The sequence below is a fragment of the Artemia sp. Qi Xiang Cuo genome, unplaced genomic scaffold (assembly GCF_049724085.1).
Source record: "Artemia sp. Qi Xiang Cuo unplaced genomic scaffold, ASM4972408v1 HiC_scaffold_22, whole genome shotgun sequence".
In the NCBI taxonomy this organism is placed as follows: Eukaryota; Metazoa; Arthropoda; class Branchiopoda; order Anostraca; family Artemiidae; genus Artemia; species Artemia sp. Qi Xiang Cuo.
The window spans coordinates 7826009-7848959 of NW_028297431.1; the positions used below are offsets into that span (position 1 = coordinate 7826009).

Below are 22951 nucleotides of genomic sequence, written 5' to 3' on the forward strand. Positions count from 1 at the left end.
GGACCCCTTAAATACATAATAATTTCTGGTCCTTTTAAGTTTTAATGATGCTCCTTACTTTCAGTTGAAAAAATTTGTTTTTTTTCAGTTAATTTCTGATCTTTCTTTTTAAAGAATGCCCGGAGATACGGCGCGCCCCCTCATAGAAATGTCCCTTGCCGTACGACAATATTCTCCTTGGAGAGATTCTCCTACGTAGCCCCCTCCAGCAGCCCCCCTCCTCATCAGAAAAAAACCTCCTGGGAACGTCTGCATACTTCCAAATAACAAATATATACATGTATCAGATAGTGATTGGCCCTTCCAGAAGGAAATAATATAAAATTGTGAAAACTACTTTAAAAAAAATCAGAAAACTACTTTTGTTCTACCTCTCCAAGTAATATAAAAAAAATATCAAGTCGCTATGGTTAACCACTGTCACGTTCACTATGATTGACCACTTTTAAGTACGTAGGGGGCAGGGCCTGCCCCCCGACCGAAAATCTCACGATCTTTTTTTACAAAGTTTTCTGATGCTTCTCATAGAATAAAGGATTAGCCCTCCCCCTCCTGAAGCAAATTCCGGCGTACGTGTCTGGTTTATCACATCTCAGCTGTGATAATTGAGTGCCATATAAACCATTTTTGGAACTTTTATGGAAAACCAAAAAACAGAAAAATGTTTGTCGGCTGTGATCGCTCTGAAGTATAAAACTAATGGATATGAAGGGAGAAAAGAATATATTCTAAAATAAATTTGTATGATCTTTTCAACCGCATAAATTAAATTTAAATATTCGAAGCGACATCTAAATTAATCTACTTTATGGCATTTCTCCTTTTTCCTATTAATAATTCATATTCTGTTCTGTTGAAATTATACTGAGGGAATTCAAAATTAATCCGTCTTTCCTCGACAATTAAATAAAAAAAACAAGTTTTTTAAACTGAAAGTAAGGAGCGACATTAAAACTTAAAACGAACAGAAATTATTCCATATATGAAAGGGGCTGTCCCCTCCTGAACGCCTTGCTCTTTACGTTAAAGTTTTTTATTGTTTAAAAAAATAAAGTCGTGAGACAGAGTCAAACTTTAGCGTGAAGAGCGAGGTGTTGAGGAGGGGACATCCCCTTTCATATACGGAATAGTTTCTGTTCGTTTTAAGTTTTAATGTCGCTCCTTACTTTCAGTTTAAAAAACTTGTTTTTTTTATTTAATTTCTGATCGTTTTTTAGTTATTGCAGCTTTTATTTGCATAAAAATTTTAATTTTCTTTTACTAAATGGATGTCTTTACAAATTAACTTACGTAACTAACTTCTATATTCGTATATTTTTCTTCTGGCAAAACATACAAAGTTGCAGATTTTTGCAGATATGAGTTTGAAACCTATGTAATAGGGTTTTCTGACACGCTGAATCTGACGGTGTGATTTTCATTAAAATTCTTTCACTTGTAGGGGATGTTTCCCCCCTCTTTAAAAAATCGAGTAAATTTTCTCAGGCTCGTGGCCTTTGATGAGTAATACTAAACTTAATAAAATTTATATATTTAGGATCAGCATTATAAACACATTCTTTTGATACATTTATTGACATCAAAATTTCGTTTTTAAAAGTTTCGATTGCTATTGAGCCGTATCGCTTGTTTTTTTATTGTTTTTTTTTATTACGTATATGTTATTACGTATATGAAGGGGTTCTCCCCTTAGTCAATACCACGCTCTTTACGTTAAAAGTTAAAAAAAATTTTTATTAACAAACCCCTGAATCACAAAGGCCGTTTAATTAGAATAGATATCTATTTTTAAAGAACAAAAAAAAAACTGTAGCTTAAAGAGCGCGGTTTTGACTTGGGGGAAAACCCCCTCATATACGTTATAATTTCTGTTCGTTTTAAGTTCTAATATTCCTTCTTACATTTCAGTTGAAAAAACTTGTTTTTTTTTATTTAACTTCTGATCGTTTCTTAAATAATGCTTGGAAATCCGGCGCCCCCTTCAGAGAAATGTCCCTTACCCCAAAGAAACATCCTCCACGGAAATATTCTCCAGAGTAATCCCCTCCTCTAGCCCCCCCCTCCAGAAAAAATCCTTCCTGAAAATGGTTGTATACTTCCCAATAACCAATAAATAATGCTGGCAAGTCCGGCGCCCCCTTCATGGCAATTTCCCTTCCCCCATGAAAACTTCCTTCATGGAAAGATCCTTCCATATAGCCCCCGACCCTCGCCGTCCCCCACCTACCAGAAAAAATCTCCTCTGAAAAAGTCTGTATACGTCCCAATAACCAATCCTATATGTTAACATTGAGTAAAGTTCATAACTTTCAGCCCTCCCCCTGGGGACTTTGGGGGATCAAGTCATCCTAAAAGACATTTTTATCATATTTTCGACCATGCTGAACAAAATGGCTATCTCAAAATTTTGATCGGGTGACTTTGGGAAAAAAATGAGCGTGGGAGGGGGCCTAGTTGCCCTCCATTTTTTTGGTCAATTAAAAAGGGCACCAAAACTTTTAATTTCCATTCCAATGAGCCCTCCTACGATATTCTAGGACCACTGGGTCTATACGATCACCCAAGGAAAAAAAAAAAAAAACAAACAAACAAATAAACACGTATCCGTGATCTTTCTTCTGGCAAAAAATGTAAAATTCCACTTTTTTGTAGATAGGAGCTTGAAACCTCTACAGTAGGGTTCTCTGATACGCTGAATATGATGGTGTGATTTTCATTAAGGTTCTATAACTTTTAGGGGTCTTTCCCCTTTTTTCGAAAATCAGCCAAATTTTCTCAGGCGCGTAACTTTTGATGGGTAGCAGTAAACTTGATGAAAATTATATTTTTGAAATCAGCATTTAAATCTGATTCTTTTGATGTATCTATTGGTATCAAAAGCCCGTTTTCTAGAGTTTCGGTTACCATTGAGCCGGGTCGCTCCTTACTTACAGTTCGTTACCACGAACTGTTTGAAAAAGAAGACTAATGCCATTATAGTGTAATGTATTTGGAATATAAATCCGAGAAGGCTTTTACTAGTTATATATTTCTCAGATAATTGGCAATGTATAATATTTTAAGTTTACCAAAATTACTTGGCAAAAAAAAAAAAAAAAAAAAAAAAAACGGAGAAGATGAAAACAGGTGACATCAAACCCAATCAATTTTCGTCACAAAACTTCGGTAATCCTCGGATATTCACACTATTTTAATAAGTCAAAACCGATCTCTATGGTAAATTGATAATTACTAAAACTTGTGGGATTTTACTCTAATTACTGGTATCCAAACGCAGAGGTCATAATCCATAAAATAGAAGACTATGATCCCTGTTGACTGGTAAACAAGGTTATTTGTATTGCAGAGTGACGACTTCGCCGGGAATTTTGATGACGTTGCAAATGTCTGATATATTATTGACGTTGATCGAGCTTCGGGCCGAATGGGAGATTAACAAACAATTTTTTCTTGCAAAGAAAACGACATAAGCCAAAATCTATTTTTTTATTGTTATATGAGGAATATTTGAATACTATCTTTCGACATTATCCGAACCTCGTATCAAATTCTTCGTCCTAATCACCGAAGAATTGAGTCACAGAAGGGCTGACAATCTCTAAAATATTTGGAATATAAATTCGAAAAGGTTTTACCCGGTGTCTTATTTCTTGGAGACTTGGCCGTTAATTTGTCAACGACAGCTTCTCTAGGGGCCTCCCAGGAGAGCCACAGCTTTTCGTGTAAACAGTTTATTCCCAGGCCAGTGAATAGCCATTATATGGATAGCTGGGACTTCCGTTCCAGGAGAATTCATCCCAAACGCATAGGCCTACAGATGGCCAGTCCATCTTTCGCTTTTGTCTTCGTTGTGTGTGTTTCTGCCAGTTCATTTTTTCTGTGTGTAGCCTACTTTGTTTAGAGAATTAAAAGAGAATTTTAGTGTTTTATTTTAAGCTTGGATTGCCTATTAATATATATGAGGATTTGGATTCAGATTGGAGCTAATTGTCTTCCAATATATGGTAAGGTTGTAAGGAAAATAAGGGAAGACCCGGAGGTCGGGGGTAGTTGCTTGAGATGTGGGTAGATTGACTATGGGTTTGGTCATTTTCTCCTCCGATGTAAACAGCTTTCTCATTAAGGGTATCAATTATCCAAAATGGGTAATATAGACTACTTTGTGAGATAATGAGGTCTAAGTGTCCCTGCTATATTGTGGCAGTAGGAAATTTTGTATTGAAGGGAATGATGTTGAATGGAATGTAATAGTATTTGTCTTTTTTGTGTATAGCTTTCAAAATTCCTAAATACAGATTATCATTATGGACTATATTGAGCTACTGTAAACCTCTTTGTTTATATGCCTTTTTCATTGGCTGATGGAATAGTTTACGTAAATTCTCAAAGAGAGTCAATAGCATTAACGTCGGTATATGGTCTTTATTTAATAACGTGAGGTTACCGGATACTACGTACAAGACCAGTATCCGATTGAGCAAAATTATGTAAAACTAACTGTAACTGTAATTAGTACAGCCAATGCCAACTGCCTGTCCAAGACATGTTTCTCAAGATGATAGTCGAATTGAATTTATTAGCAATAATAAAGAAAATACCAGAACAATAAATTTATCAATACTCGAAGGGAAATGAATTCTTTAATGGAAAAGTTTTTTTTTAATGTAGAAAAGAGGGTGAAAATAAATTAGCATAACCACAAGCAGCCCTTTAGGAAGAGGATAGGGATGCCCCATCTAGAAATTAAAAATAATTTTTAGAATATTTTTATTGAAAATGCAAATTATTTCACTGAAAAAACTGAAAAAAACATTAGCTCTCCAACATATATATAAAACTGACCCCCCTCTTTTTTACATTTTGGTAAAGTGATAAAATAGACCATATAGTATCATAAAGGTAAAAGCTATTGTTGGGCGATATTTTGATTAAACGATACATTGATATTTAACATTCGATTTTGATATTTCTGAAAAGTTTTTTTGCTCAGATTAACTTTAGGGTTTGGCAAAATTCAATTACAAAATTTGCAATTAAGGAGTATTTTGCAACCCTTTTTTCCAAAATTTTAAATAAAACAAAAAGACTGTTCTTTCGCATTATATGGGCCTCTCTAAAGAAGTTCAGCGAGAGATGCTACAGTCAAACAGCAAAGACGCTTTGGGAAACCCGTTTTTACACGATGATTAAATAAATAAAAACAAGTTTTTTTTTAACTGAAAGTAAGGAGTGACATTAAAACTTAAAACGAACAGAAATTATTCCGTATATGAAAGGGGCTGTCCCCTCCTCAACGCCTCGCTGTTTACGCTAAAGTTTTCCATTGCTTAAAAAAATAGAGTTGTAAGAAAGTCAAACTTTAGCGTAAAGAGCGAAGCGTTGAGGAGGGGACAATCCCTTTCATATATTGAATAATTTCTGTTTGTTTTAAGTTTCAATGTTGCTCCTTACTTTCAATTAATAAAACTATTTTTAATTTAATTTCTGAAGGTTTTTGAATTAATACAGCTTTTGATCTTGGCTCACCGTAAATGAATAGTTAAAACAAAATTTGCATATTAGTTTACTTTTATTTGGCTAAATGGCTTTCTCGAAAGTTGTTTAATTTTATTTACGAACATTTTTATTAGTAGTAAACATACATAACTTACGAATTAACTTACGTAACGAACTTCTATATTCATATATTTTTAACATGTATATTAGGGGGTTCGCCCCCTAGTCAATGCCTTGCTCTTTAAGCGAAAGTACGGATTTTGTTCCAATCCTTTAAAAATGACCGCTTAATCACGAAGGCCGTTAATTAGAATAAATAGCTCTTATGAAAGTACTAAAAAATCTTTGGCTTAAAGAGCGAGGTATTGACTAGGGGATGAACTCAATCATATATGTAATATTTTCTGTTCGTTTAAAGTTTTGATGTTGCTACTGTTGCAGTTGAAAAACTTGTTTTTTTTATATTTATTTTCTGATCTCATGCGTCCCCTTCATAGCAATGTCCCTTCCCCCATGAAAACTTCCCTCATGGAAAGATCCTCCCATATAACCCCCGACCCACTCACCCCCTCCCACTACCAGGAATAATCTCCCCTGAAAACGTCTGTATACTTTCCAATAACCAATACTATATGTTAACATTGGGTAAAGTTCAAAACTTTCATCCCTCCCCCGGGAACTTCGGAGGACTAAGTCATCCTAAAAGACATACTTATAATATTTTCGAACATGCTGAACAAAATGACTACCTCAAAGTTTTGATCAGGTGACTTTGGGAAAAAAATGAGCGTGGGAGGGGGCCTAGTTGCCCTCCATTTTTTTGGTCACTTAAAAAGGGCACTAGAACTTTTAATTTCCATTCCAATGAGTCCTCCCACCATATTCTAGGACCACTGGGTCGATACGATCACTCCCGAAAAAAAAAACATAAATAAACACGCAACCGTGATCTTTCTTCTGGCAAAAAATGCAAAATTCCACATTTTCGTAGATAGGAGCTTGAAACCTCTACAGTAGGGTTCTCTGATACGCGGAATATCATGGTGTTATTTTCATTAAGGTTCTATAGCTTTTAGGGGGTCTTCCCCTTTTTTCAAAAATCAGCCAAATTTTCTGAGATGCGTCACTTTTGATTGGTAGGATTAAACTTGATAAAACTTATATATTTGAAATCAGCATTAAAATCTAATTCTTTTGATGTATCTATTTGTATCAAAATACCGTTTTCTAGAGTTTCGGTTACCATTGAGCCGGGTCGCTCCTTACTTACAGTTCATTACCACGAACTGTTTGATTACAGACACCGCTGAGTTCCACTATCCCTGAATTTTCGGGTATTTACGCAAAAATTTATGTGTTTCCCAGAAAAACTTTGGTTCACCGAGAATAACCAAACGATGGTGTCTTCAGTGACTATCCCAAGCATATATTACTTTACATACCGTATTTTTTTTTTTTTTTTACAGATATTTAACTAAATATCTAGGCCTACCTTTACAACTTCTAATGATTGAACAATTAGTTAACCTGTATGAAGGCTAATCCTTAGATAGAAACAAAAGAATTTAAAGAAAATGTGGCATAATTGTATTTCTTCTTAAGAACTATCCCTAAATACAAACTTCTTACCGTAAAATATCACCACCAGCCTTCCCCGCCCCGTCCCTTTCTAATAAGGTAAAATTTAGCTATAGACTATGTACTAGGTCGAGAAACAGGGAATTTAAAGGGAAGTGACCCTAAAAATATTATTCATAAAAAATTTACATTATAGCTTACAGTAAAAATTTGGTTATTAGGGTCATATTGTTTTCTTGTGAAGTTTTATTTTATTTTCGGACATATTTAGCACGAACCGTTGGTTAATAATGCCAAATAATGTTAGTGTGAAGAAAAAGAATAAGTAGCTTTTGTATGATTTGTAGCCTATAGCTATCATGTCCAGGGATTTGATAGGCTGATATAAAATGAAACTGCAATAAGTACTATACTTGGAACATGGACGGCCACAGGGGTGGGGGTTAATCGGTGACTATATAGTAATTATGAGGTAACGAAAAGAAAGGAAAGTATATTAGAAGCAAAAAGTGAAAAAAAATGTTCTGTTCCAAGGGGGTATTTTCTGCGGCGGGTATTTTCAGCGGGGGAGTATTATATGTGTTTTTTTTTGGGGGGGGGGGGGGGCGGGGATATATTTTTTTTTGCGGGAGGGGGTTTCGGGGGGGGGTTAAACACCTAGAACCTTAGAATCCGCGTGAAAAACCGATAATGCGTCAATTGTCTTCAAAATTCCCTTTTTAACTTAAGTTTAAATTTACTGTTTTAGAATTTAGTTCCTGTTTGTTTTAAGTTTTAATATTGCCCTTTACTTATAAGTTGAACCTAAGCTATTTAGCTTACCTATCTAGAGAACACGAACGAGATATGTTTTTGTTTTTCAATATTATTAATGAATCACTGAGATTAATAACTTAATGAAAAATTGCAATTGGTATTTAAAGTTCACATGTGTTCAAACAGTTAGTGGTAACGAACTGTAAGTAAGGAGCGACTCAATTCAAAACTAGCCAAAACTCTAAAAACTGGAAATTTTATACTAATAGATATATCAAAATAATTGGCTTATTATGCTGATTTAAAATATATAAGTTTTATTAATTTTATTATTAATCTTTTAACACTACGAACCTGAGAAAATTTGCTTGATTTTTGAAAAAAGGGGAAAACACTTCCAAAAAATCTCAAAAAATCTTAGCGAAAATAACACCATCAGAATCAGTGTATCAGAGAACGCAACTGTAGAGGGTTAAATCTCCTATCTGCGAAAATGTGAACTTTCCCAGAAGATGTATTTTTTCCATGTGGATGGCAATTATGCCCTCTTCCATGACCTTATCCCCTCAGAATCGTTAGATCAAAATTTAGAGATACCGTATCCATTTTGTTCAGTATAGTTTAGAAACCCAATAAATTTTTCCTTGGAGTTAATTTGACCTCCCACAGCCCCTGGGGAAAGCTCTTGAAAATATATATAATTTGTCCATTGTTTACGTATAATATGTGGGAAGAATGCATACTTTTTTCAAACAGTTCGTGGTAACTAACTGTAAGTAAGGAGCGACCCGGCTCATTGGTAACCTAAACTCTAGAAAACGGTATTTTGATAAAAATAGATACATCAAAAGAATCAAATTTTAATGCTGATTTCAAGTAGATAAGTTTTATCAAGTTTAATTCTACCCATCAAAAGTTACGCGCTTAAGTAAATTTGGCTGATTTTCGGAAAAAGGGGGAAAGACCAAGACCCCCTAAAAATTATAGAACCTTAATGAAAATCACACCATCATATTCCGCGTATCAGAGAACCCTACTGTAGAGGTTTCAAGCTCCTATCTACAAAACTGTGGAATTTTGCATTTTTTGCCAGAAGAAAGATCACGGGTGCGTGTTTATTTTTTTTTTATTATTATTTTTTTCCCCAGGGGTGATCGTTTCGACCCAGTGGTCCTAGAATATGGTGGGAGGGCTCATTGGAATGGAAATTAAAAGTTCTTGTGCCCTTTTTAAGTGATAAAAAATGGAGGTCAACCAGGCCCCCTCCCACGCTCATTTTTTCCCAAGGTCACCTGATCAAAATTTTGAGATAGCCATTTTGTTCAGCATGTTCGACAATATTATAAGTATGTATTTTAGGATGACGTAATCCTCCGAAGTTCCCGAGGGAAGGGCTGAAAGTTTTGAGCTTTACCCAATGTTAACATATAGTATTAGTAGTAATGGTTCAATCTGTTCAACAAGACAGTCCCACCATATAGGTACAATGCTTACAACAAGACATTCCCACCAAATATCTATAATGCTTACAACAAGACAGTCCCGCCAATACAAGCAGACAGTGTAATGACCGGAATTCAACCACCGTGAAAATTTGTGCTGATCTCTGTTCAAAGTGCGGGATGTTTTCATGCTAGTAGTTCGTTTCCTTTGTTTGAAGTTGTGAAATTCTTTCTGTAATTTAATTTGTTAGGTTTGGTTGACTTATGTTTAACCTTGAACACGGCTATAAAAACTCAGACAATTTGTTATCTTCTCAGTTCGGAATTGGCATTTGAAATATAATGATGCATTCAAATAAAAGGAATATTGACGAAAGCTACACACAAGAAGTAAGTTATTCTTTTATATTCATAGTGGGATAAAGAAATTAATTCTACTAGAATTTATACATACCCTATTATAGTTAACAGATTGTTAAATATTTTTTGAACCTGGATATCCAGAGGTCGGTAAAGAGCAATATCAAAACATGAAAAAAAGTATGTAAACACTGAATTTAAATGACTTGCGAGCTTAGTACACGAGGTAAATCATACCTATTTTTTTTTCGGCCCAAAGTTCCAGTCATTCGTTCCCCACCGGCCCAAAGTGCCACAATCGTCCACCCCCTCCCTCCAACACCCTCCGTCCCTCCAACACCTCCCTCCATCCAACCCCCTCCCTCCAAACCCCTTCATCTACCCCCCCCCCCCTTCCCCCTCCAAACCCCCCTCCCCAAAATTTTTCTTTACTTTTTTTACTTTTTTTTAAACTTTTTAAACTTTTTTTTACATCTCTTAGAATGTCATGAAACACTTAAAACACAAAAAATTCATATTTAATATTTTCCAACTTCAAAATGGGAATGATATAGATATGTGTGTCGTATCTTTTACCATTAGAAAAAAAATGTTTGTAGTGACCAATTTTTTTTAACTTTTTTTACTTTTTTCAACTTTTTTTACTTCTCTTAGAATGTCATGAAACATACTTAAAACATAAGAAATTCACATTTAATATTTTCCAACTTCAAAATGGGAATGATATAGATATATATGTTGCGACTTTTACTATTAGAAAAATAATGTTTGTAGTGACCAATTTTTTTTAGTTTTTTTTAACTTTTTTTTTCGGACAGTTTTTTTCTGACAGTTTTTTTACATCTCTAAATCATATCAGAAAAATAGAATGACACTTTTAATTTAAATTTTAAAAACTTATTCTTGTGCATACTATTGATGAGGACTGATGGTTATCTTTCAAGATTTTTTTCATGAAAAACAAACTTTTTTTTATGCACTTTCCAGAGCTCCCTCTACCAATTAAGAAGATAAGAAGGGGTGAAGCGACTCCAGTGGTCAGCAGACCGACGGTTATACAAAATGCTCGTAGGTCGAATCCATCAATAGAATCAACATTAACGATAAACCGCCCAATAGCCAACTATCCAGCTGTCAGCCAGCATCCACAGCAATATGACACAACCATCCGGACCCATCATACACCAGCCAACTGTCAACTGGTCAATTCCCTCATCGAACACTCACAACAAGATGACACAACCACCCGGACCCATCATACACCAACCAACTGTCAACTGGTCAACTGCCACACTCGACATGCAAACCGTACTCCCATTCCATGAAGCTGATGTACACATGGAACCAGTTACCTCTCTCCATGATTACATAAGAAAAATTGTATCCTCTCTCTCTCTCTTATCTCTGTATATATCTATCCCAGTGTGTGTGTTATAAAAAAACCTCAATGTCCATGTTAGGATCTAGCATGAATTAAGAATTAAAAACAAGTAATAAAAGGGTAGCGGTTCTACGGATTTAGGTCATTAAACACTGAAAATATTTTTTCAGCTAAATTGAAGTGTCACATCACCATATAAAAAAAATGGTGTAATTTCTCTTTCTTATACCAGGTTACACTCGAAGAATCATATTAAACACACCCACACACACAAACACACACACAGAGACAGACAATCTAAATATTCATTTTCTGGTAAAAGAAAAGATAACATCACATTCATTTTTTAGATAAATGTACAGGATCTCTCACAACCGCCAACAAACTTAAGGAGCAATAATCTATTTGACGACATGGAAATACCTTTATTACCACCACCATCAAAAATCGAAAATAATATCAATGTACAGTCAGAGGAATGGATTGAACAGTTATTAATCGATATGTTTGGTGATGACAATTGCAATATGATTCCTCCAAATACTGGGTATAGTTTTATTAATGTACGAAGTACATCTACAGGGCGTATGATTCAACCAGCTACCCTCGAAAGGGCTGATCGTCTCAGTTCTGATAAACTTAGGGGTTTGTTGAGTGAGTTGGGAGATTCAACGCCATGTAAAATCCTCACCATTGAAAAAATTGGTGGAGGGAATTAAGTCCCCATAACTCCCCATGTCATGCCCGATTTTGATTTAATTGACTCTGCCTTGCACAATGTATATGTTTAAAGGTCTGAGTTTGAGGACCGATTTAATTCACTAACATCAGGTAGCATCATAACGGATCTGGTAGACATAGTACACTCCTATGTGGGCTTGATTCGAGCCCTTCTTGAAAGAGTGATTCGGGAGGGAGGTGGGAGGGATGGGATTAAGGCTGCCATCGCATAAAAAATAATTTATTTCAATGAAAAGGCGGATGAGGTGTATGAGCGTTATTTACGTACTGAAATGCTACCACTTCATCCGGACCTGAATAATTTTTAGGGTGGTTTATGGAATGGGTTGATAATATAGTAACAAAATTGTATAATTATACTGAGGTGGGTAGTGGGTCGGTGGTTTTATTTATTGGGAGTTTAGATTTTTTGTGGGTAAATTTAAAAAGAATTTTATTTTAAGGGGGGGGAGGGGGCGGTGGGACTAAAATATAATGAAGATTTAAAGGAGTGTAGAGGTGTACAACGCTTCAATTTCGATACAGGGCTTCAATGCTTCAAATATGCATTTCTTGTGTCAGCTCACAAGCCTCTGCAAGAGAATGCTAGTAAGACACTGTTGGACAATTATGCAGTTAATGGGAGTCCAAATTTCCCTAAAGTAGATTTTAATTGTTTAAATGATCAATATCCAGTAACACTTAATGGGATAACTTTTTTTTGAGCGGGCTAATGCACATTTAAAAATTGGTGTTACTGTGCTACAATATGAAACAGAATTTGAGGCGGGTAACCGTAAAAAAGGGGGTTATATTTCCAGTGAGGGCTCCGTCCGTTGAATCAGTGGAACATTGGGTTTGGCTTCTTTAGAAGCCAGCCAGTGATCCCGATTCAATTGGACATTTTTTTCCAATACCGAACATTAGTCGGGTTCTGGGAGAGGGTAAATGGAACAAAGGGGGGGGGGGAATGCCATTATTGCACGACATTCCTTTCTAGATTCCGGTCAGAAATTAAGTTAAACAATCATATGAAGCATTGCAAGCGTCACGGATGTCAATCTGTGCAAACGGTTAGCGGTGACAGGGCCACTTTGCGATTTAAGAACTTTCAAAACTCACTCCAACAGAGTGTCAAGGTTGCCTTAGACTCCAAAGCCGCTCTCATAGATTTGTATGATCCATTGAATTAAAATCTTGTTAAAAAACAAGAGGTCATTGCAGTCTCTTATGCTCACGCACAAAGAGACTCGTGTAATTCCATGCAATTGGTAGAGGTAGTTGAGAGATTGGGTGGTGAGGATTTTGTGCTCTCAGCCGTGACAGCACTCATTAAAACAGCCAATAAATCGATATGACGGCTGCGAAATACATCCTATCCAATTGTTGTGAAGTGTTATTTTATGGTATTTGGGGGGTGTAATCGTAGATGCCTTTATTCTCCCTCTATAGTGGAGATAAACTCTGGCCCTAAGGTAATTTAAACTTTGGTAGCGTGCCTTAGGCTGTGACCGAACTAATGAGGCGTACCGACAGGGTATGTTCGAGAAGCTAAAAGTAGATCGTAGAAACGTAGTCTAAAATATAATACTTTTATTCATTTAACAGATAATATAATCGGATATATTCTGTCTACTGGGACTGGCTGTCCCGAGTAGGCCACAAGTCTCAAGAAGAACAATAATATACAATAAAATGCTTAGACACCTACAATGGTAAGACAAAATTCCAAGGTATTTCTAAAAACAACGGACCAGAGGTCAGTCCGGCATAAAGTTAGTATAAGATTCCCCTTCCGATAAAATGTAGCTTTTATACATTTTTATCAACCACACCTTCCCACGTAATCGCTAGGAAGTTGTAATTTCTCAATGTCCCGTTAAACAGAACTTAGCAGTATATGTTTCTTATCTTAATAAAAAGTTGTATTTAAAAACTTTATATTTGCGTCATATATTTTTACTAAATTAATAATTAACTAAATTAGAAATCTTTACCACTATACTCCCCATTTAAAGAAGAATTGCCCAATTCTCAATATTTTACTTTTAAAACAACTTAATTTCGTCTAAAGCTATTATGCTGCCATGTTTGGGTCATTATGTGCATATACCCTCAATGAGTTTCCTTAGGGTCATGTTTCTGGTCCAATATAGGCCATGTTCTTTTCTGTCGAAGGATTTGAATTTGAAATTCATCCTTGTTTCTCTTTTTCTGTGTCTCTAGGACTGACAATTACTCTTTTACCCTCTACATATGCACATCTTGTTTTAACTTGCCCCCAAGCGGCTTAAATATAATGTTAATGATTTTGTTAAAATTAGATTTTAAGTTATATTATACAAGTTTACGAATTATTTGATTTTACATTTAATTCCTTTTAATAATTTAATGCAACGTGTGACGTGGTTGATGTACCGATTTTTTTTTGTTTTAGGAATGCCTTGATCAATTACACATTATATTTTGATCTTTAAATTTTCATATATTTTTCCAGCACAATGCATTTTCACAGGTTTCAATAACATAAGCCATTGGGCTATGTAGCACATTTTCTAGGCCTAAATTAAGTTCTGATTTTATCTTACTTTCTGACGAACTTGTAGTAAAGTCTGTATTACTGCTATAGTTTCCAAAATATCAGTTGATTGAGTATGCGATGATAGTATCAAGATATATTTGAAGTGTCTTCGAAATTTGTAACTTCCCAAAATGTATAAAAATATGATCTAAGGAAAAATTGATTCGAAAAGATGTTACGAAAAATTTGATTTCCAAAAAAAAAATAGCTAGTGATGTATCAAAAACAAATATCTACATTAGTATACATATAAAGCATAAATTTTTACATATATAGCAGAATGAAACACTCAATTTTCGTATATGTCAATGCATTCGAAAGCTAATTACTTTTAATTACTTTCTCCACTTTTTTAATTACTCCAAAAATAATAACCCGCTTAAATCGAAAAATTACGTTTCTTGCTGGATTATTCTTTCAAACTAAACACTAAACTGATTTTTTCACAATAAAAAAAATTATTAATACTTTGACTCGAGGTCAAACATTTACATATAACATTACATCACTAGTTAAAATTTAAAGTAAATTCAAACAGCATATATACTATAAATAAGCATTGTGTAATAACTTACACAATTATGTTAAGTAACAAATATACTTTAAAGCATAGAGCATGTTTTTTTTTTAAGTCAATTTTTCGAAAAGCAACACTAAAAAGTGGTATAACTCTTTTTTTTCATCAGTAAACACTCGAATTACTAATTTATTTACAGTAACAAGTATTATTGCGGACACAGTAATAAAATCGCTTCATTATCAATCATAGATTTCTCTTTTACTTTCATATTTATGAAATCATAGTGCCAACCGAATTGTCTGTGGTTGTAGATAACTTTTTTTTTATAATAATTAGTTTTTTGCGATAGATTATGGTTTTTGAAGACAGGAGTTCCCACATCTATCCCTCCAGGAGTTTGATGTTTCCTATAATACCAATATTTAAAAACATATATAATTAATCCATAATCACGATAGCAGCTATGAAATATCCCCAAGTTGAGGCTAATAAGCTTTTATAATAAGTGGTTCTTTCTATTTCCATCTAGATAAGGTTTTTTTTCTGGGGAGCGATTTATTGTTCATTTCTTGGTAACACGAGTTTGCAAATATAATCACAGTTCTATGCGCTATGATGCGCAAAATAAAAACTCACACTACGTCTATGCGCTACGCGCTACGTGTGCTCAAGGGTTGTCAAAAACCTGAGGCAAGTTTTTTTTTGCATAATACTAGGGTTAACAGTAGTCATTCAAATATGCACGGTTTATCCTTTTCTAAAAAAAGAATATATATCTTTTTTTCAAAATTATATTCAACGATAGCTAAATTTGTAGCTTGCGAATCAGTTTGAAAATGCTTGAGAAGGAATTTTCTGACTTTTTACCTTCTTGTTGTGCCCTCACCTCAGTAATATCTATTTGGTGCTTGATCACCATAAAAAGCGTCTGGTAGGTTCAACAACGGTTTTCTTGTGATTCTGTTCAATCTAATAGGTTTATTAAGAACACGAAACACAACAATATATTATGTATATCTGCACTCTTTATTTGTAGCTACAATCTTCCCATAGGCTCTTCCCTTTAGTAAAGAGGCGGTTCTTTTCCATGGAATATATCCTTATCTCCATATTTCTTTTTTTTACGTACGGTAGTTTTTTTTAAACATATAAGCGAACATGGCTGTTTTCGCTTTAACTTCCCAACTTTAAGCGGTCTTGCCTTAAATTTCGACCAACTTGTGTCCTTTTGTCACCCAATTTCTTTTACTTCACTTCTGTCTGGCTGTATTTTCAACTTGAACCCTTTTTTTCTTTTTTTTTATTATTTACTTCAATGAAGCCTAAGGGTTTTTTCAAGTCTTTTTCAGCTTTTTCAGTACTACAGTCCTTTTCTAAACCTATATTTGTATGTTTCCTGTTTTATTCATTAGATCTTTCAAGCGAAAATGTTTCTTAGGTTTCCTTTATGTTCCCAACGTTCCTCCGTGTTGTAAGGGGTGGAGAGTTGTCTATTATCACAACCTGTGTTGTTTTATTTGGTTCTCCGTCAAAAAGTATTTATTTAGTGTTCTAAACGCACTGTATTTTCCAGTTGATTTTTAGACCATTTTTAGTTAGGTTTTTGCGCGACATAATTGTCTTAATCGTGACATGATTTACTTCAATTCCTCAGCCTTAGGAATAGTCAAATGAAAGCTACATGTTTTTTTATAAACACATATAAAAATAATACATGTCACGAAAAGTTTGCTCACATACGGCCATTAATGTGCACCCTTATCGTAAAATAATGTATTAAATTAGAAGATTGTTTTATTATTTAAGGTCTTTCTAGTATAAGAAATTTTATTTTAAAAAATAATATGTCATATTGAAATGCAATTCTGGCGATGATCTGGTTGTAAATTTTTTTTCAATCTATAATATTTATAACTATTTCGATCTTAATTATTACGTCTATAAAATTCTAAAATATTTGGCAGATTTCATGAAGGAACTAATCCCTTTAAAGTGGAAGTACTCTTCTGATAACGACTAATTGGAAAAAATGAGAAGCCTTCTGTTCATTTTGAATTTTTCGTTTCCGTGTCAATGTGATAGTTTATAATTTGGGCTTAAATAAGTGAATTTTTTTCACACTAAGTTCCATAGCTTTTTTCATTCGCATTACCATCTCCTGCTTATATTGGTCTAAGTTGTAAAATATTTTGTCATTTTTTATGTCTTCTAAACAGATTTTGTGATCTTTCACATGTTACAAAAAAAATGGGATTTCCTTTCAGGTATTGGAAAAAGCGATATTTGTTGCAAAGACTAAGAATGGTATGTTTTAATCCCAATTTTCATAGTCCTCTCTTGTATGTATAAACAGCATATAAGCTATTTCTCAATGCTTAAGTTCAACGTTCTCATTAGCTGCTGCCAGGTAAGACGAGGTAAAACATCGTCTAACCCCCAGATATTCTGTAATTTCGTCTAATAATTTGGCTCTAAAACATGGCCCATTGTCGCTAAGTAAAACTCTAGGAAAAATCCTGTGTTCCAGAAATAGGCGATTGACCAAAACTTTCGAAATGGTTTTTGTCTTTTCGTCTTTAATTGGAAAAGCGTATAAATATGAATTAAAATGGTCTACTATGGTTAGTACGCACCTCTTTCCTTTCCTGGAAACTGGTAAACTTCCGCCGGATCCCCAAATGTCTATTGGCATTATTTCTCCTACCCCTGAAGGGGTAGGGTATTTACCTAATTCAGCCCTATGTATTTGGTGGCGACTTTTGTTTGGCGCACTCTTGGCAGCTTTGTATAAAATCTTTTACTTTTGAGTACATTTTTGGAAAATAAAAATTTCCCTTCAGTATCCCCATAGTTTTTGCTTCTCCCATGTGACAGACAATCGTTGCATGTGCCATCTGTTAAACCTCTCCTTCCAGAGATTTTGGAATTACTGGAATAATTCTTAAGTCATTTTTCTATATTCTTGCGATGGTCTATGGTATCTTACTAGAAGATTTTTATTTTCGTCCAGATCAAAATTATCTATGTCCTTTAAAAAATGTTTAAAGTGCTCTGGCAGTTTCGTTCCTTTTGATAAAAAGGATTTTATTGCTAAACAAAAATCATCTTTATTTTGATGCTTCGAAATATTTTCATTAGACAGTATTTCTACCTCTTCCAGTTCGTTCTGGATGGTTGCTATCACATTTTCTTTCTTATCTGGATTTCGTGACAAATAGTCTGGTAAAATATTCGTACGGCCTTTTATATATATTGGGGTACATGAATATGCTCGCAGACGCAGTATCCGCCGTGTCAGCCGGGCTGAAGTATTTTGCATCGTATGTAGCCAAACTAATGATTTTTGGTTTACTCGTAAAATAAATTTTTTCCAAGTAAAAATTGTCGAAAATATTCTGTAAATACTACAACTGCTAAACACTCCCTTTCAACTGTCGAGTATTTTTTTTCTGCTTCCGTCAGTGACCTACTGGCGTATTGAACTATTGAATCTACTCCTTCAGAATTTATGTTTAATAACATGGCTCCAATACATAACCCCGAAGCATCTGTTTGCAAACAGAAGTCTTGTGACAAATCTGGTAGTTTTAGTATTGGTGCCAGTAATAGTTGCCTTTTATTTCATTTAGTGCTTGTTTTTTTTCCTCTGGACATTCGAATGTACCTGATTTCTCCAAAATGTTCGTCAAAGGTTTTGCTATTGTGGCATAATTTTTAATATATCGTCTAAAATAGCTTAATAACCCACAAACTGATCTGCAGCTTTTTTGATCTTTAGGAGGCTGTAAATTTTCTATGACTGTAATTTTTTCTGGATTTGGTGAAATAGTACCTTGGTTTATCAGGTGTCCAAGAAATACTAATTTTGGTACTACTATTTTTAACTTTTCTGGTTTTAATTTTAAACCTGCTTTTTCAAACTTGTCCAGTATTTTTCCAAGTCCGACCAAGTGGTCTTCCAAGTTTTCATTAAACAGAATCACATCATCTAAATAAGCCAAGGTATCTTTTTTCCTTCCTGGTTCGCTATCTTTTAACACAAAATTCATTAGGCGACTAAAACAATTTGGACTAAATGATAAGCCAAATGGCATACGTTCAAACGTGAACGTTCTCCCATCGTCTAAGATTACTGTGGCCTTATGTCTAGTTTCTGCATCTAAAGCGATTTGCCAATATCCTGCTATTAAATCAAAACTAGTATAATATTTTGAACCGCCAAAGGAATCTAAAATCGAATCAATTCTTGGTAGCTTCATCACGTTTTTAATCTTAACGGCGTTTAGTGATCTAAAGTCTATACATAGTCTCCAGGTGTTATCTTTTTTTCTGACTATTACTTATGGAAAGCACCAATCACTAATCCTCTCTTTAATTATACCCTGATCTTCCATTTCTTTTATTTGGCTTTCTAGCCATGGCTTTAAATGATAAGGTGTTTTATACGGTGACTTTTTGATTGGAGGGCCCTTTGTTGAGATTTTGTGCGTAATTAAGTGAGTTAATCCGTATTCTGCATTGTGTCTTGCAAAAGTCCATTTAAAATCCCAAAGAATATTTTCCACCCTAGTTTTTACGTTTTCCGGTAAATTTTTTAAATCAAATTGTTGCAAAAAATCCGTTTTCGTCATTCCATAATCTTCTTGTGGTTGCGGTTTTAATGAGGATGAGGAATGTTTTTGGAATGTTTTGGAGGAGGAATGTTTTTGGCTAGAAGTGAATTTTACGCTTAATTCTTGACTGTTTAGAGATTTTATTTCTGAATTTGAAATCTTTTCTACTGATCCAAGTTCTACCTGGCTCAGTTTTATTTTATCATTACTTAGATTTGATAGTTTTAAGTATGTTATACCATTTTCAATTTTTATAACTTGATTTTCCGCAAAAATCATTGGGTATTCTTTTATGGTGTACCCCCTATCACGGCATCCATTGTTTTAACCTTTCCTTCTTTTTTATTTAATGTAGCTAGAACTTAAGCTGTCGTTCCCCCTTCTATTGTGATTTTTCTACTTATTTTTAGGTTATAATTCGAATCTTCACTTTCTTTATTTGTTGCTACGCAAATTTGCCTATTACCTTCATTTGCCTGGTTTATTGTGATTGTATTGGATATGGGTTCCCATACAATCCCATATTTTCTGATGGCGTCTACTCCTAGAATACAAGGAAATGGTAGCTGCTTACATATTATTACTGTTACTGTTATCTCTTTATCCCCTGCACTAAATTTTAGTGGACATTCTCCTAAAATTGTCAGCTTGTGCATTGTCACTGATGTTAGGGTATTTTGGCATCTGCTTACTCGATTTTTGACACTAGGAGGAAACCTATTAAAAACTTCTTGTCAAATTAATGATTTAGATGCGCCTGTATCTAGTAAACATGGTAAATTTTGAAAACACTCAATTTTAAAACAACGCAGAATTGGTAGATTATTATTATTTGCATTTGTATCACAACATTCTAAACTATATAAGGGTCTTTGTAAGGAAACAGCTCTGTCGACCCTTCCAGGCTGGTTTCTCCGTTTGAATGCCCACTGTTTGGCCAAAAATTTCTGGGATTATCCCAGTTTTCTTCAGCGCTGCTACTTTGACCCTGGGTATTGTTAACTGTTTAACTTCTGGGCCTAAATTCAGGAATATTATTAGGTGTTTGCCAAGTATTATTTGTTCCCTGTCTTCCTAAATTTCTGTCCCCCTGCGTTCTGAATTGGTGTCTTATCTTGTATGTCTGGCCTTCTTTGCGTATTCTATGCCAGCAATCAGCTGCATAGTGGTTTGGTTTGCTACAATAATAGCAATAAAATTTTCTCTTAAATTGTTTGTTTGTTCCCAGGTTATTCCTAAATATTTTTGATCTGTCCTTGTTGGTTCCCCATCTATCTGTCTTTGGTGGGGGAGGGCACATTGTAGATGGCACATTGTAGATGGCACATTGGTAGATGGTTCTTTTTCTTATAATATCATACCCAAGTCGTCTGAAAAGCTGCTGCTATTAGAATTCAAATGGCAAATAATAGATAACAGTCAATTGTACGTGAATAAGATCCATTTTTAGACTCCTTTAGCTTCTTCCCCAAATCCCTAAGACAACTCATTGAAGTACAGAAAAGTGACGATTTTAATAGTTTCCCCCTCCTTAAGCAACACCTCCTTAAACAGCAGCAGAACTTTTCAGACGGTGAAATGTATGATTTATTAACGTGTAAGGGCATATATCCGTATAACTACTACAACTCCACCGCGAGGCTTTCTGAGGAACAATTGCCTCCCATCACCTCATTCTACGATTCACTTTGCGAGCGTCAATGCACCACTGTCGACTATGAATTTGCCAAGAGGGTTTGGGCTAAGGGAGGGTGTACAAACGGGTGGGATTATTGTAGAATGTACCTGGCAAGTGATGTATTGACAATGCTGGATATTGTGTGTAAGAACACGGATAAAATCTATGGAGAATTTGGGTTGGATTTAGATTATTATTTTTCCACTCCTCAAATCAGGCCCCAAATCAGATATTAACTTTAAAATCAGAGACGGGAAGTGACTTGATTTCCACTGGTGTGCTTGCAGGTGCAAAGGTGTACTGTGTGCAAACACACAACGAGGTAATCAAAAAAGTCTGCCAAGGGGTGCATAGAAACTACTTGAATAAGAATTTCGACATGAATGTATACAGAAACTGTGTGGAAAATAGTATAGTTCCAAGGGTGAAGGTCATGGCGATTCGCTCTTTAAAATTTAAAAACCACACAGTTTTAGTTGATACAATAGCCACGTGTCCCGTGTCGGATAAAATCTATGTGTGTGTGGATGGTGTAAAGGTGCTACCCCATGGACATTATATGACTTCTGACCAAAGGGTGTGTCGGGAATATAGACATCACCTCGTTTGTGAAAAGATTCAATAGTAAATGGTTGGGTGGTAGTGGGATTCTTTTTTTAATAGATATTTTTTTCCAATTCAGCATTATTTTTTTTTCACAACTCAGCAGTAGTTTTTTTCCCACCTCAGCATTTTTTTATAGCAAGGCAGAGTCGTATGTTCTGTTTTTTTGTAAATAAAAAAGTGTTCAAATTGTTTTCTGGCCCCGCACCCGGCCTGGGGGGGGGGGCTACCAGCCTTTGGCTGGCCGCCACCAGCGGCCGCCGCGCCACTCCCGGGGGGGGAGGGGCCCTTAAAAATGTTATAAATAAAAGTGATATTTTAAGTGCATTATTCATTAAATTTTGTATGTTTTTATAAATAAATTAAAAAGAAAAGAAAAAGTACATCTGTTAAACTGTTTTTTTCTAGTGCCTATGTAAAGGTTGTATTTTTCATTATAAATAAATTAAAAAAAAGTGTATTGTTTTTCATGTTTAATGTGCTTTTTTCAATGTAGTATTTTTTTAAGTGATGTTACTTTTTTATGTGTGTGTGTGCATAATAAAAGAAAATATGAACCTTTATTCGTCTTCTTCTTCTCATTTTTATTATTCTTGAACGGAGTAGTAGTAGGGAAGTTATTTAGTCATTAGACAGCTATAGTCTACAGTTAGTTGTCTAGGTGAACTGTCGATGGGAACATGTATCAATTTAAAACACCATTCAGATCGTTTCTATGTGGACCATCAATGTCCGGCAAAACGACACTTTTAACAAAAATAATTAAAAATATTTTTAGAAAAACGTGATAAAATGTTTTTAGAAAATCCAACTAAAATTTACTATTGCTACAGTGTTTGGCAAGAATCCTATTGGAAAATTATGCAAATATTTCGGTCAAGACCTCCGCTTGAATAAAACTGATAAAAATATAAAAACCAAACCTTGAAATAAAAACACCAAACTAAAATTGGATGACCCTTTCCTAGTAACGGTGAAAGGGTAACTGAATAAAAAACAAGTTTAAATGGCATTAAATGGCATTAAAAACAAGTGTAATGGCAATGGCATTTAAAAACAAGTTTTAATATCAATTTAAAACACCATTCAGATCGCTTCTGTGTGGATCTTCAATGTCAGGTAAAACGTTTAGAATGTTTATTAAAAAGTCAGAGATGTACGAAAAAGGAATTTTCAAAGAAATCGATACTTCTAGCATACTCATAAAACCAATAATTATTGAC

The 22951-nt window shown here is 34.7% G+C and overlaps 1 protein-coding gene across 1 annotated transcript in view; it reads left to right on the forward strand.

Annotated features, from left to right (window-relative positions):
• The first annotated feature begins 3868 nt into the window (after positions 1-3868).
• The window catches only part of LOC148939110 (uncharacterized), a 121071-nt gene continuing 101988 nt past the window's right edge, over positions 3869-22951 (forward strand). The window contains exon 1 of the mRNA XM_089107282.1: positions 3869-4004. Within this exon, the coding sequence (XP_088963408.1) occupies positions 4002-4004 (3 nt within the window). The 5' untranslated portion in view covers positions 3869-4001. The remainder of the gene's footprint in view (positions 4005-22951) is intronic.